General features: G+C 46.5%; 1 protein-coding gene across 1 annotated transcript in view; it reads right to left on the bottom strand.

The window, feature by feature from the left end:
• Positions 1-1,796: 1,796 nt before the first annotated feature.
• The window catches only part of KDM4A (lysine demethylase 4A), a 34,283-nt gene continuing 20,857 nt past the window's right edge, over positions 1,797-15,222 (bottom strand). Inside the window, exons 11-21 of the mRNA XM_082265942.1 lie at positions 14,020-14,137; positions 13,720-13,901; positions 10,894-11,089; positions 9,527-9,603; positions 9,360-9,415; positions 7,599-7,707; positions 7,335-7,520; positions 6,596-6,763; positions 3,969-4,088; positions 3,301-3,393; positions 1,797-2,071 (exon numbers count right to left, since the gene is read on the bottom strand). Of these exons, the coding sequence (XP_082122068.1) occupies positions 1,931-2,071; positions 3,301-3,393; positions 3,969-4,088; positions 6,596-6,763; positions 7,335-7,520; positions 7,599-7,707; positions 9,360-9,415; positions 9,527-9,603; positions 10,894-11,089; positions 13,720-13,901; positions 14,020-14,137 (1,446 nt within the window). The 3' untranslated portion in view covers positions 1,797-1,930. The remainder of the gene's footprint in view (positions 2,072-3,300; positions 3,394-3,968; positions 4,089-6,595; positions 6,764-7,334; positions 7,521-7,598; positions 7,708-9,359; positions 9,416-9,526; positions 9,604-10,893; positions 11,090-13,719; positions 13,902-14,019; positions 14,138-15,222) is intronic.

Below are 15,222 nucleotides of genomic sequence, written 5' to 3'. Positions count from 1 at the left end.
TTTAGCTGCAGAAGGAGCCCTGATAACACCCTAGTCAAGCAACTTATTAGCATTATGTGAAAGAACATTTCTCATCCAATTAGACATACATGCTCCTCTGCTGGCTAATAGGTGATGCCGACTTTAGCTGTAGAAGCAGCTGATAAGAGCATATTTAGGCAACTGATCAGCAGATTGCACAGCTCAAGTCTGCAGCATCCAATAGCCAGCAGACAAACATGCATGTATAAAAGGGATAAAAAACATAAAAGGAGGCGCAAGTTCCTAGTGCATTACCCTTGAGACACCTAATGATTTATTAAATGCCAAAAAAAAAACTCAAATATGAAGGTTAAAAATCGCATAAAACAAGTCCGTCTCATGTGGAAAGGACTTATCCCTGTGCTTAGGACTTGTTTTATGCAGTTTTTAATCTTCATGTTTTTATGTGTTTTTTTGCATTCAATAAATTAGGTGTCCAAGGAATGCCAAAAAAACACAAACATGAAGGTTAAAAATTGCATAAAACAAGTCCTAAGCACAGGGATGTCCTTTCCACATGAGGCGGAATTGTTTTATGCGATTTTTAACCTTCATGTTTTGAGTGTATGTTTTTTGGCATTCAATAAATAATTAGAAGGCGTCCAAGGGTAATGCACTAGGTGCTTGCGCCTCCTTTCATGTTTAGTCTCTGGAGTTCTCAAATCCGAGGAAAGCGGCACGCCAACCATTCCCGAGTGAGCGATTGGGTCATTAAGATGTGTGGGAGTGTCCCTTCACATAATGTTCTAGGCTTCTTCACACAATGAAACAAATCCTCACCCTACTCTCAGACGGTGAGGTGTGGAGGTAAACGTCCTACGTCACATGACTGCAAAAGAGGCAAAAAAAATGGGCTTGATGGCGATATGCATTTATGGCCATTTATCCTATTTAGGGTCTTAATAATCCATATGCAGGGAGTAGTGCCAATGGGTTTCCATACACTTAATATTGGATTCTCCCCCCAACCAGTCCTTGTTACGTTGGCGGAACTTCAGAAACCCAAGTCTCCCCTGAACCTCGAAATACCAGGATTTGATCCTCAGATTTTGGGTCACAAAACACCAAATAATCTAACTTTTTAATTAGTTCCTCAAGCTGATGAACTAGTTAGAAATAATGAAAGTTCAGAAGAGCAGGCTGGTGGCGACGCTCATTTGTGAAGGCGGAGAGGGAATGAGATATCTGGATATTGATGTGTTTGGGGGGGGGAGAGAGGAGAAAAAAAAAAAAAAAAGATACTCCCCCTTGATTTGGAGATTTGATGCCAGATATGAATTTTGAAATCCTGAAGGTTTAACAGACGATTAGCTGTTAGGACGAGAGGTAGACAGACACTCACTGGATCTTAGAAAACAAGGCCTAACATTTACCCTTCACCGGTTTCCCATTGACTCATGTTAATCTGCAGTTTATTTAATCAGCAGGAACACGTCCATCTCATACAATGCCACAAATATCAAAAGTGAATCCAGCCTTTGAATGTCCAAACCGACAATCAGCAGAGGGGGGGTTTAGGGGGAAAAAAAAAAAAAAAAAGTTCCCATCAATGTCAAGTTGATTTCAAAGGCTCCTGGAGGGGGATTGGCTACAGAGGGTGAGGCAAGAAACCCATCATAGAAGAGGATAATGGTAACACTGTTCCAACAGTAAGTAGAGCCTTGAATAACCTCAAAAGCCAAAAAAAAAGGGAAATGCCAAACAGAAAAGTTGGTGCCGAGACCCGGGACAGTTCATCCAAGTTGTCCTTTACCCATCATGCTTTCCATAGAGATGGCAGGAGCCTCAGTATCCGAAAAGGTGGAAAGAGTCCAGTCACAGTAAAGAAGATATAAAGGTCCCAACAGAACAAGACGGTTGGCCAGGGTTGTGCGCTGCCCCCTAGGTGGAGCTGCCGAGGAGTGCAACCTCACTCCATGATGGCATGGTACAAAGCGGGCTCAATGTAGTCCTCTCTATACCTGGAGTTGATGACTCGCTGTCTTTTCACCTCTTGCTTCACTTCCTGCTCTGTGAAGATTTCCGTGAAGCGCATATCGGATGCCACAGACTGTCAGATGGGGAAAAGAAAAAAAGAATTGTTTTAAAAACTTTGTTTCTAATTTATGTGGAAGTAAACCCATTGATTAACTTGACTTAGCGCTAGCAAGTTAGTTTCTGTCCCAAGGAGGTTTAGGGTCCCCGCCCCCCCCCCCCAATAAAGATTTAACCCCCTGATCCCCCCTACACCCCCTGTCACAACACACTATGCAGTATATAGCATTTTATATATACCCGTATAAGTGTGACTTGTGACCAGGTTTAGAGCTTGAGGTCGTTCATTTTATCTTTAGGATACCCGCCACCCCCTCCCTTTTATCCTTAGGATACCCGCCACCCCCTCCCAATAAAGATTTAACCCCCTGATCACATCCAGTTAACCCCTTCCCCCCCTGTCACATTGCACACTAATACACACGTAATATAGTGTTTTACTGTATTTTGTATTAGTGTGATTGTGGCTTGAGATTGCGCTAGCGAGTTAGTTTCTATCTCAAAGGAGGTTTAGGGTCCCCGCCACCCCCCCAATAAAGATTTAACCCCCTGATCCCCCCCTACACAAAACACACTGTATACAGTATATAGCATTTTCTATATACCAGTATAAGTGTGACTTGTGACCAGGTTTAGCGCTTGCGATCGTTCATTTTATCCTTCGGATACCCGCCACCCCCCTCCCAAAAAAGATTTAACCCACTGACCCCCCCCCCCGATCACATCCAGTTAACCCCTTCCCCCCTGTCACATTGCACACTAATACACGTAATATAGTGTTTTACTGTATTTTGTATTAGTGGGATTGTGGCTTGAGTTTGCGCTAGCGAGTTAGTTTCTATCCCAAAAGAGGTTAAGGGTCCCCGCCCCCCCAATAAAGATTTAACCCCCTGATCACCCCCAGTTAACCCCTTCCGTGCAGTGTCACTTTTATAGTGTACAGTTTTTTTTCTGATCACTATTATTAGTGACACAGGTGACATTAGCTAGTGTTAGTGTCAGTCTAAAATAGATCCCCGGCGCATAGTTAGAAATAACGATTAACACACACACACACACACACACACACACACACACACTTCCATTACCAGTATAGTGTTTAAACAGATCCAATCCAAATGCGCAGCAAGGACCCCGCCCTTATGGCAGCTTCCTTGGCTTAAATAGAAGGGTTTACTTCCACTTTAAACTAAACTACAAAATAGAACTGTGTGTATGAATAAAGACAGTTGGCCAAATACTTACCAGACGGGACTTTACTTTCTTTGGCAACTCTTCGTCAAGAGTGTACACATCGTCCCTCTTTGCTGGGAGCTGAGAGCCATCCTCAAATTCCACCTTTAAAAAAATATATATATAAATTAAAATTTAAACACTGTACTGTAACTAAGGATACACAATTATGTAAACGAGCAGCAAGTCAGTATCTCCACTGCATAAACGCAAAAAAACCCTAAAAAATAATTAAGTGTATGGCCCAATGTACAGTATAGGTCTATTAGGATTTGTGCCTGAAAAAGCTTTAAAAATAACTTGCAGTAAAAATGCTTCCTGCCCTCTCACTCCAGTGCTCTCTGCTTGCAGAGCTGAGTAACGACCACACCCCCTCAGCACAATAAGTGCTCACACACAGACTGGTTTTGCAGAATAAAACAGCTTGTCTGTTACTGAGGTCATTTGTACATTAGCAGACTGCAGGTATGAATTATCACTTTAAATGGCCATTCAGACTTTTTTTTAAACTCCATTCTGAGGAGTTTAAGAACTCAACGAAATCTCAAAATTTAACGAAATTGCTGGAAAACAATCTGGAAAGCCCCCCATACACGTCCCCTCAGACAGCAGATTCTTACCTGCTAAGCCATTAGGGATACATTCAGGAAAAAAAAAAAAAAAAAACCCACACAACTCACCTGGTACATCTGAATAGTGTGCGATGCAACAAACTTGGCACCATACACAAGGCCATCTGTCCAGCGGACCTGAACTATATCCCCAGCAGGTGGAGGACCCAAATTGAGACAGTCGCGGCTCTGCAAATTAAAATAAAATACACAACTTTTACTGGGCATTCCAGGTATTAGAGAGACAATGAAGGGGCAGAGTGTGAAAATAAATAAATAATATAATATATATATCCATGCCCCATAAAAACCTTGACAACACGGTCCTCAATTTGTCCAGCAACCAACATAACACATCAACATAACACACCCCAAAACCAGGCTAAGGATGACCATGCCAGAAAGCTGCCAATGGGCAAAGACAAGCTTTGGCAACAATGTAGTGAAAGTCTGGATTGAAGGAAGAACACAAAAGTGTTTATTTTTTTTACTAGTGTTCGGCCGCAGGCCGGTATTTGTGGGAGGAGCTAGCGGGCTTTATAGCACTGCCCCTCCCCTATACCGGCCTGCTGCTACTCTGCTCGTCACCCCACCCACCTTCACCCTTTTTTCTCAACCTCTTTCCTTTTGGGGTGCCCTCTTTATTTACAGGCTACCCCCCTTACGTCGGTTCAGGCACACCTACACCGACTTTCCATACCAGGGTGATGACATTAAGTATTGACCACAACTACTTTTATGGTGGGGGGCCATCCTTTTAAACAGCCTCTTAAAACTGCATGCTGGCAGGGGGGATTATCCTGGCCCAACCTTGGCCGTCCACCCCCCCACTCTGTACTACAGCAATGGATGCATGGCATTTCCCTAATGGTGCCAATAGTGGACCAGGTCTGCGTAATGTGACCGCTTCCCCCTCCATCACAAGCCCGTGTGACCACACAGGAGCACAACCAGGAGACCGGGACTGAGCGCTGCCTCATAACAGAACTTTCCAAACAAGGACCTCCATAAACATAACCAGAGATTTTATTTATTTAAAGCTGTTGAATTAAAACAAAGGCAAAATGACTAAGAGCGTGCCCCTCGATGGGAGAGAAAGATAGGAAGAGGAAAATAAACAAAATGTAAGTCATGAAAGAGATGTACGGCTGCCAGGAGGTCACGTCTTTCCCATCCAAGCTACACAGGAAGCCGATTTCCTCCATTTGGTTATAAAAACGTCTGACAAGCTGGTCAGATAAAATCATACAGATCACCGTGACCGGACCCAACATGTATGCTTAGATAGGGACATTTTGGGCGGAGGTCCTGCGCATTGCCCAGAAATTTACGGACCATTCCCTCACCCTAGACCCAGCCCTCTTTCTTCTCCACCATCATATCCGCGGGCGTCTTACCGGAAATCAATTCTGCCGCTTCTGTTCACGGCGGCTAAAAGCTGCATCCCCCCCGCTCTGGAAGCAGACTCAGCCTCCTACGGTGGCTATGTGGCTCCGTAAGGTTTCTTGCCTCAATGAAATGGAACATCTAGTGGCCACTGAGCACGGTACACGGGACAAGTTTCTGAAACGCTGGTTCTACTGGCATGAATTCAAGTATACTTCAGAATACAATGAGTTGCTTGCTCGATGATGACCGCGGGAGTGGGGTCGCCTCCACCTATAGCAGGCATTTGCAGCAAGGAGCGCATGGAAGGGCAATGCAGGTCAACCAAAAGAAAATTCTCAGCTCAACTTGCCAGCCAGCCTGCAACCAACCGAATGTAGAGTTAGAATTTTGGATAATAATGGGGTGACTTGTAACAGCTTACGCATAAATTTGTAAATTTGTGTGCCAACTTAACCCCTGTTTTTAACACAAACTGTGAAAGACCGGTTCATTTGGCTGGTAGCAGGCTGGCTGGAGAGTTGAGCTGGGATTTTTGTTTAGTTTTTTTTTTTACAGCCCTTGTAACAGGCACAACAGGTGTACAGACCCGGGAACTCAGCACTGGGATGGTGGGAAACCCGCATAACGGGCACAGACCTGGGAACTTAGTACTGGGATGGTGGGAGCCCTTCATAATGGGCACAGCGGATGTACAGACCCAGGAACTCAGCACAGGGATGGTGGAAGCCCCTCATAGTGGGCACAGCGGGTGTACAGAACCAGGAACTCAGCACAAGGATGGTGGGAGCCCCTCATAATGGGCACCACAGGTGTACAGACCCGAGAACTCAGTACAGGGGTGGTGGGAACCCCACATAATGGGCACAGGTGTACAGACCCAGGAACTCGGCACAGGGAAGGTGGAAGCCCTCATATGGGCACAGAAGGTGTACAGACCCGAGAACTCAGCAGGTGTATACAGGCCTAGGAACTCAGCGCAGGGATAGTGGGTTCTTACCAATAGAATCCCCAAAATATCTAGGAAGTTTCCATCATACCCAAAAAGACATCAGTGTTGGGTAGACATCAGTGTTGGGTAGACTGACCTTTTAATATATTAGCCAAGTCTAAGTATCAAACCCTCAATCTGTGAGCTGGCCACCATTCAGAGCTATATACTCCCCAGTATATTCAATACACAGGACAGGTGGACCCCTGTTCGAGGGACCCCACAGATCCAGCCAGGAGAGCCACCATTTCTAAGGAAATGTAGGGAACCCAAACACACACGGAGGGCATTTCTGGTCCACGTCCGAGTTAGCGCTTACCACTATGTCTTCTGGATAGAGATTGTCGCTGAAAGAGCCATCATCAAAATTGACCTCATAGAACGTTTCCTTTGTCAGCTTGACCACCTCACTCTGGTAGTAGCGGCCATTCTTGTGCTTGGCGATTACCGTCTGTCCCAATACAATGTCTCGGTCGGCATCTTTGCCCTGTTGAGAGAATAAAAGATGCTGCTTTAGGCTGATCTCCGCCTACAACCCCTACAAAATACTTCTCCATGCACCATATTAGGCTACTATTGCTGGCCTTATTCTGAAAATGTTAGTTTCATGGCTGCCCATGAAGCATTTATGGAGGAAGAAGAACCAAGGTAGGAGGGACCAGAACTCCACCAATTTTGATCAAGTTGTGATGGCCAAGAAAGGAGCCTATAACCCTACATCCATGTCCCCCTTCACTACAGTGCAGGAGAAGAACTGGAACCCTACCCAGGTTTCCTCATGCCTTACTTCCTAAGGGAGGGGCCTATAGCCTTACATCTTCCATGTCCCAATTTATGATTGGTGGAGGATGGGAGGAAGAAATTATTAGAACCTCACCCCGGTTTCTTCATGCCCTACAACCCCATATGTTCTAGGTCCCCCATTTACTACTAGTGTAGGATGGAAGGAGATTGACCAGAACCCTAACCAGGCTTTTTTATGCCTCCCCCCCACTCAAAGAAGGGGCCCTTTACCTCTTCTATGTCCCCCTTTAATACTGGCAGAGGCTCCACCTTACCTCATTCTGTGAGGGTTTGTGTCTGAAGCAGGTTATGAACACCACGAAGGGCCAATCATCCGGCTGCATCATGACTCCAGCGGCCTGAGCGCAGGAGACGTGAAATGACGTGGGGCACCGGCCATGTGAGCACTGGACGCAGCATCCTTCCACCCTCTTTCGCCTCTTCTTGCAGAAAGCACATTTCTAGAACAAAGACAGAAAAGGTCAGCACCTCTGCGACAAATCACTAAGCTAATGACCCAACAAAGCCAGCACACGTACCAGCCGGAATCTCATCAGGGGGATTTTACTGATGTCTACAGGACGCCTCTCTGCAATGTTCACAAATTTTGCTTCAGCGATGGCCACGGCACACATGACATGCACCCACCTGGCAGACAAAGTTTAGAATTTATTGTTTACAGAATTTATAACACCAAACAGTTTGTGGATGGACAATACAGATACAGGATAGGAGGGCCCTGGTCATGGGAGATACAATCTAAAAAAAAGGGTCAAGGGTCAAAGAGATGAATACTAATAAATGTGTCAAATTAGCGAATAAATAAAAAAAAAAAAAAAAAAAAAAAAAAAGGGGGGGGGGGGGGTCAGTTAGGTGGGATAGGCTTCCTTGAAGGATTTAGTTTTTAACGATCAACCAAAGGCAAAGTAAGCGATCGTGGGACAGTAGAACAGATGGGGTAGGGAGTTCTAAAAGGATGGGAGAGGATCTGGAGAAGTCCTGGTGGGGAACATGGAAGGAGGTGATGGAGAGAAAGCAGAAGCACTTGGGAGGAGCGGAGAGAGTGGTTTGGGCAATATTTTGGGACAAGGTTGGAGATGAACCTTGGGCCAGAGTTGTGGATGGCTTTATATGCAAGTATTTTAAATTGTATTTGTTGGGTAAGCAGAAGTGAGTGGAGGAAAAAAATGGCAGCGAGGGGGTGCAGGACAAATGGCAGCGAGGGGGTGCAGGACAAATGGCAGCGAGGGGGTGCAGGACAAATGGCAGCGAGGGGGTGCAGGACAAATGGCAGCGAGGGGGTGCAGGACAAATGGCAGCGAGGGGGTGCAGGACAAATGGCAGCGAGGGGGTGCAGGACAAATGGCAGCGAGGGGGTGCAGGACAAATGGCAGCGAGGGGGTGCAGGACAAATGGCAGCGAGGGGGTGCAGGACAAATGGCAGCGAGGGGGTGCAGGACAAATGGCAGCGAGGGGGTGCAGGACAAATGGCAGCGAGGGGGTGCAGGACAAATGGCAGCGAGGGGGTGCAGGACAAATGGCAGCGAGGGGGTGCAGGACAAATGGCAGCGAGGGGGTGCAGGACAAATGGCAGCGAGGGGGTGCAGGACAAATGGCAGCGAGGGGGTGCAGGACAAATGGCAGCGAGGGGGTGCAGGACAAATGGCAGCGAGGGGGTGCAGGACACCAAGTGGAGGAAAATGGTAGAGAGGGGGTGGAGGACACTGAGCAGTTGGTAAAGTGGAAGGGCCTAGCAACAGCGTTCATGATAGACTGAAGTGGGGGGTAGCATGTGCAGAGGTAGGCAAACAAGGAGAAAGTTGCAACAGTCTTGATAAGAAATTACAAGGAAATAAAAATGCAGTTACACTGTGTGATTGTATATTGCAGGATTCTCCAAACAATAGCCCTTTGCTTGCCTTTATCTGGCACGAGACATTCTTGCCACCAACAATGGGGCATAATTCCTGGCACTGACACCAAGGGCACTATTCCTTCCACTGACAATGATAGGGTGCTATTCATTCCACTGATACTAATGATGGAGCACTAGTTCACCCGCTGACAGTGACAGGGCACTATTCCTCCCACCGACACCAACAATGGGGCACAATTTCTACCCCTGCTACCAAAGATGGGCCGCTGACCACAGTCCGGCCTCCTTTATGTTTTAAAGGACAGTAAACAGGCCATTTAAGAAAGTTTTGAGACCCCTGGTATATTGTGAGAGAAAAAAAAAATAAATAAATAAAAAAATAAAACCACCGCCACAAAGATTTTTCGGTCCCAAAACTACATACCGGTTATCGTTGGCCTTCTGTAAAGCTCCACCTCTTAGAGAACACAGGCAGCAGTCCTAGGAAAAGAGCAGATAGTGATTGGTGGGGGCAGGAAAGTCATCCAATAACAAGACTACAGAAAAAAAAAAAAAAAATAGTTGGTTGGAGGGGTGCACTGGGCATCCTACCTGTGAGATGGCATCCTCTTCACAGCGAGAACACATCCAGCCCTCCACAGCTTTGTCTTTTGGCACTCCGTAACAACCTGCAGAGAAAAAAGGAGATGAGAACCCAAGGACAGAAATGGGATCTGTGCAATTCCCCATCCACTTTTTAACCCAGTCTGACCCTACTGCAGACTTCTCTCACAACTGGAAAGGGGTTTAAATCTCTCCATTCTACTACAGAAAGCCTTTATTTCCGTCTGTGTTGCTGTTAAACAGTTCCCCACCAATCCTGCCTTATAAAACAGAAGGACGGAGTAGAAATCTCTAGAACGTAGCCCCATACAGCAGGAAAAACCAACCAGAAGTTCTTCTCCACTTCATTCAAAGGTAAAGCACATGAGTACGTTCGAATGCTCTTCTCCGTACCATTTTAAGTCCAAGAACATTGTATTTATGCAGTGGTCTTAATTGCCTAAACAAAACAAATCCTTATCAGCGTTTCCCACAGGAACATAAGTCTACTTCTAGTGCAGTGGTCCTCAAACTGCAGCCCTTTGCTTGTCTTTAACTGCTCCTTGGGGCCCCGAACCCTCCCGCCGACACCAGACGGGGCCCCCCGAACCCTCCCGCCGACACCAGACGGGGCCCCCCGAACCCTCCCGCCGACACCAGACGGGGCCCCCCGAACCCTCCCGCCGACACCAGACGGGGCCCCCCGAACCCTCCCGCCGACACCAGACGGGGCCCCCGATCCCTCCCGCCGACACCAGACGAGGCCCCCGATCCCTCCCGCCGACACCAGACGAGGCCCCCGATCCCTCCCGCCGACACCAGACGAGGCCCCCGATCCCTCCCGCCGACACCAGACGAGGCCCCCGATCCCTCCTATTGATGCCAACGGGGCACTATTCCTCCCATATATACCAACACAGTACTACCCATCCTAGTTCCTACCACCAACACAAACAAGAAGGCACCATTACCCCTGCCAACACCAAGGGGACACTAATCCTCACATCTATGCCAGCAATGCAGCACTACTACTCCCATTAACAGGACACAATTCCTCCCACTGATAAGAGGGCACCATTACTCCAGCCCACTCCAACAGGGAACTATCCGTCCCACTGACCACAGGCACTGGGGAAACAGGAGGAGAAAACTGGTTTACTCCCTCTGACCAGTTCCATCCCCATAAAGTCTCAAGAACAGTAAACTGATCAAGGATCCCAGATTAGATTTTTAAACCTCTAATTGCTTAAGTTTTAGTCTCAGGCCCTTCCTTTGACCTTACAATCCCCCCCCCACCAGGGTTCAGAGGTCAGGTGCAGCTCCTGCCATCCACTCCCTGTGTCTGAGCTCTGCCTTGGTATACAGTGAACACTTACTTGCATGCACGCAAACGTTGCACTTTCTGCAGGAGATCAGCAGACTGGTTCCATCATCTTCCAGGAATGGAGCCGACAGGTTCAGCTCAGTGTTGCAGCTGGTGGTTGTGAAGCACATCTCTGGGATAAGTGGCTTGGTTTTTAGCTGGAAAGCTACAGGAGTCGCATCAGTCTTGCTTTGCGCTTCACAAGCCGACTTAAGGAAACGCGAGACAAAAAAAAATAAATATCACAAAAATGTTAATATTCGGCAAAAAAAAAAAAAAAATTCACACAATAAATTTTATATTCTATATATCAGGCTACAACTACTAAGAGTTGTCTGAATAGCCTAACACATATGGAAACCTAAGTTTTAGGGTTACATGCACACAAGTGAATACAGCTAGATTTTCCACAGATAGTTTAGTGAAGTAAAGTAAAGGCAAGCATTTAGGTTTAGGGGGTTGTGTAAAGGCCAAGCTATATACAATGCAAGAAATAGAGATGACCTCAGATCTTACTGCCGTTGTCTATGTATACTCATAAGAAGCAAACAGAGGGCTCACGTTTAGTAAGGGTGACGGCCTGCCATAGATTATCACAGGATCACTGCCACTGTTGTAAGAAGGTCATTCACCAGACATCCCTTTTGATATATAAAAACACACTACTACTCAAAAGTTGAAACTTGGTGTAGGACATTGTAGGGGGGATGCCTTTAAATTTGATCTCAGGCATTGTGCGGTACGGAATGCCTGTATACTGACCTCAATAGCTTTGCAGACTTGAGGGAAAGAAGTAAAGCAACCCAAATATGACGATTCCCCATGACTACATTGGATGTGGGGTGGGGGAATCACTCCTGCTGAGCTTTTTTTGTGTTCTAACCCTGCCATCTGAATACAATGATCAGTGCTGCTGGCTATAGCCTGCAGGACTGAGAGTGGCATTTATCCAGCAGGCCATTCTGGTCGAACTGCGATCCATGCATGGCCAGCTTTAGCCAACTACAAGAGCAGGAGGCTGGATGGAGATCACAATGAGAGGAAAAAGTGACTAGCATAGTACTTGTGCAATATCAAGTGCTGCAAAAAGTGTTAAAAACAAAAAAAAAGGCGGCAAGAGAGCTTTGACCAGGCAGCAGTTCAAAATTAAATAAAGCTGGACCCTTAAAGCAGAACTTTACCCATAACTTGGAAAAAATAAAAAGTACGTTCCTTACTAAAGAACCTATATTCCACATTATTAACTATGCTACCAACATACATTAGTGTATGCTGTAAATTGCCTCCAGCAGTGTTCCCGTTTCTTGCTGTTAGCCGCAATTTTGCTGAAGCCCAAAACCCCAGCTGTAAATCAAAGCGCAACTTAACCTATTGATTTGCCAGTTTCAAAAAACAGTTTGGATTTGACTGTTCTCAACCATAAAAAGGACAGAAATGTTTAATTCCACTGGAAGGCTGTCAGCAGATTGGCCTCTACAGACTCAGCAGTGCTTAAAAATGGAGGAGAGCAACTGCGCATGTGCAGAACAGGGTAAAAACTAGGGCTGCGCATCTTCACTGGTCTCACGATTCAAATACGATCATCATGTGAACGACTATCGATGCATTACGATTACTGCCCACAGCCCCCATTGACATAACACAGCCAATTTACATTACATAGCGGCCTCCCCCCACTGCACTTCACAGGAAAGCCCTGCCAGCTGCCAGTGTACAAAAGTTAAAAATAAATTAGTGTCAGTGACTCCATTTCAGGGACCCTTCCTAGTAAGGGTTAATGTAAACGGATGCCTGATCACCTTATCTCCCTATCTTTTCATCCCCGTCAGTCCCTGGCATCAGTCTCATGCACTACGTAACTCTGGCTGGCGGGGAGGAGATCGGCTGGCCAGAGGGCATGTGACTGACAGCGATGAAACGATCGGGAGATAAGGTAATCAGGCATCAATTTACATTAACCCTTACTAGGAAGGGTCCCTGAAATGGAGTCACTGACACTTGTTTTAACTTTTGAGTGCACTGGCAGCCGGCAGGGCTGTCCTGGGGGAGGAGCCAGGAGGACTTCATCCATGCATCGATGCGGCCATTCCTCAGCATCGTATTCGAATCGTTTAAGGCTGCAACGCGATGCAATGATTATTTTCAACACCCTTAGTAAAAAAAAACAGTGCGTTACTGGATTTTAAAAACAGTAGAGTCCCTACTTTAACTGCCGGTTCACACTGTTCCGACTTGTCAGGCAACTTGGTCGCCTGACAAGTAGCGGTCCATGCTGTGCAATGGTTCATGTTCTAATAGGAGCGACTCAAAGTCGCTCCGACTTAGAAAAAGGCTCCTGCACCTTTTTTTGCAAAGTCGGAGCGACTTGCATTGACTTCCATTATGTGACGTCGTTGCAAGCCGTGCCGAAGTCGCGGTGCACGGGCGACGGCATTAGTCGCCCGAAGTCGTGTCGGATCAGTGTGAACCGACACTTAATGTTTTACATTACTATACCTGCAAAAAAAGGACCAGCCTGAAGTGATCTAGCAGGACTTATTTTCTGACTAAAGTGCCACTTTAATGTGACTTAACTGCAATGTAATAGTTGTGGCAGGCCCGGACCTTTCAAGCAATTCTCTTCAGCAAGTTTCCAACTGCACACATCTGCCTGACAAACTATAGGATTTTACTCTGCCTGTTACTTGGCAATCATGAGTCACACGGCTTGAATCTGCTCTACAATGAAGCGACACTTCCTCCCATCACAAGCTATTTTTACAAAGGATTCCTGGAATATTTTACTTCTCCATGTGTCAGTTCTGTGCGGCAGCCACACTGGTCTCTGGCAGGAGCTCACCTGATAATACGTCCTGAAGAGCAGACACACAGAGCAGTGCGGAGGGACCCAAGACATGGCCAGGTTGTATTCTCTCTCCACCTGGAAGCTCTGAGGTTTGTTCTGCCACAGCTGGCTCAGGGGTTTGGCCCAGGGCTCCATTTCCTCAAACTCATCATCCCTCAGAGTCTGTTCAGGCTGGTCTGTTGGGCAGAAATAAAATGTCAATGTCACACATCTTGTATTAGTTTTATTTTGGAGGCTCCAATATGTGCTTTTTATATTCGATTTACAACCATATGATTATATTAAGGCACCTACCGTCTTCACTGCCGCTGTCCTTCATCACCAATGGGTGGTAACGGGGGAGTTTGGAGAGGGGCTGTCTTCTGCTTTTGGCATTCTGGTGCTCCTGCATGTTCCTGTGCTTCCCAGCAACCTGCAAAAGAAATCAGTCGTTGCTGAGGTACAAGTCGTGGTGCGTATACAACTTTATGCCAGAGAAAAAGTAACCTCTGCATCAAATTGTGGGGGGGTATCCCCACCTACTGGCACATCACCCCAACAGATTTGAACTTGGAAAAAAAAAAAAAAATGCAGCAAACCCATTTCCAATAGCAGTTTTGTTTTCCCAGTTTGGAGATAAACATTTTATTATTATTACTACAGGAAGCAGTCTTGATTCTGTAAACCACCCTCAGCAAAGAACCATTGTTAGCAAATAGGGCAAAAAGATACAGCGTTTCCCCTTCCCAACTCAAAAATGTTTTAGGTTACCAGGAGGAGGCCAACTATTTGAAATGGATTTTGGGGGGGGGGGGGGATTGGGAGAATTTGCCCAGCTGCTGAAGATCCTACATAAACATAAAGCAACCCATGTCTTAAGGAATCCTATAAAAAGGTCTAGCAGTAGATAATATACTATGGAGGACAATACCCAATCTGCCCTCAGGGCGGATGAGACAACAACTGAGACAGGACAGAGTGTTGTCACCCTATAAAAGGAAGTGGCTCAAGGCAGGCAGTACCGTCATGGCAGGATTACTAAGGATTTTAAATGAAATTACATCTGCAGATTTAAAAAAAACAAAAGTGATATATATATATATATATATATATATATATATATACACACACACACACACACACACACACACACACACTTCCCTGCTCTGTGTAATGGATTTGCAAATATCCACTCTGCACCTCCTATCTCTTCCCCAACTGGCGCTCCTGGCTGCTCCACCCCCCCCCCCCCCCCAGAGTGCCCCTATAGAAAGGCACTTTCAATGGGCGGGCTAGCTCCCAAGCCACCTTGTCTGCGTCTAATGAAAGAGACCACAAGGCTGCTCCCCCACTCCCTTGCCATAGGATTTGATGCATAGGAGGATGAGCCAATGGCTCCCCCTGCTTTCAACCTACCCTGCAAGGGACAGAGCCGGGAAAGTCGCTTCAGTTGTGCACATCACTGGATTGGGCCAAAGTATAGGGGGGGGGGGTTTTAGATCCTCTGCAATGAAAGGC

This window comes from Pelophylax lessonae, assembly GCF_965119305.1.
Source record: "Pelophylax lessonae genome assembly, chromosome: 8".
Taxonomy (NCBI): domain Eukaryota; kingdom Metazoa; phylum Chordata; class Amphibia; order Anura; family Ranidae; genus Pelophylax; species Pelophylax lessonae.
The sequence above is the reverse complement of the archived record's forward strand: the minus strand, read 5'-3'. Positions and strand labels throughout refer to the sequence as shown.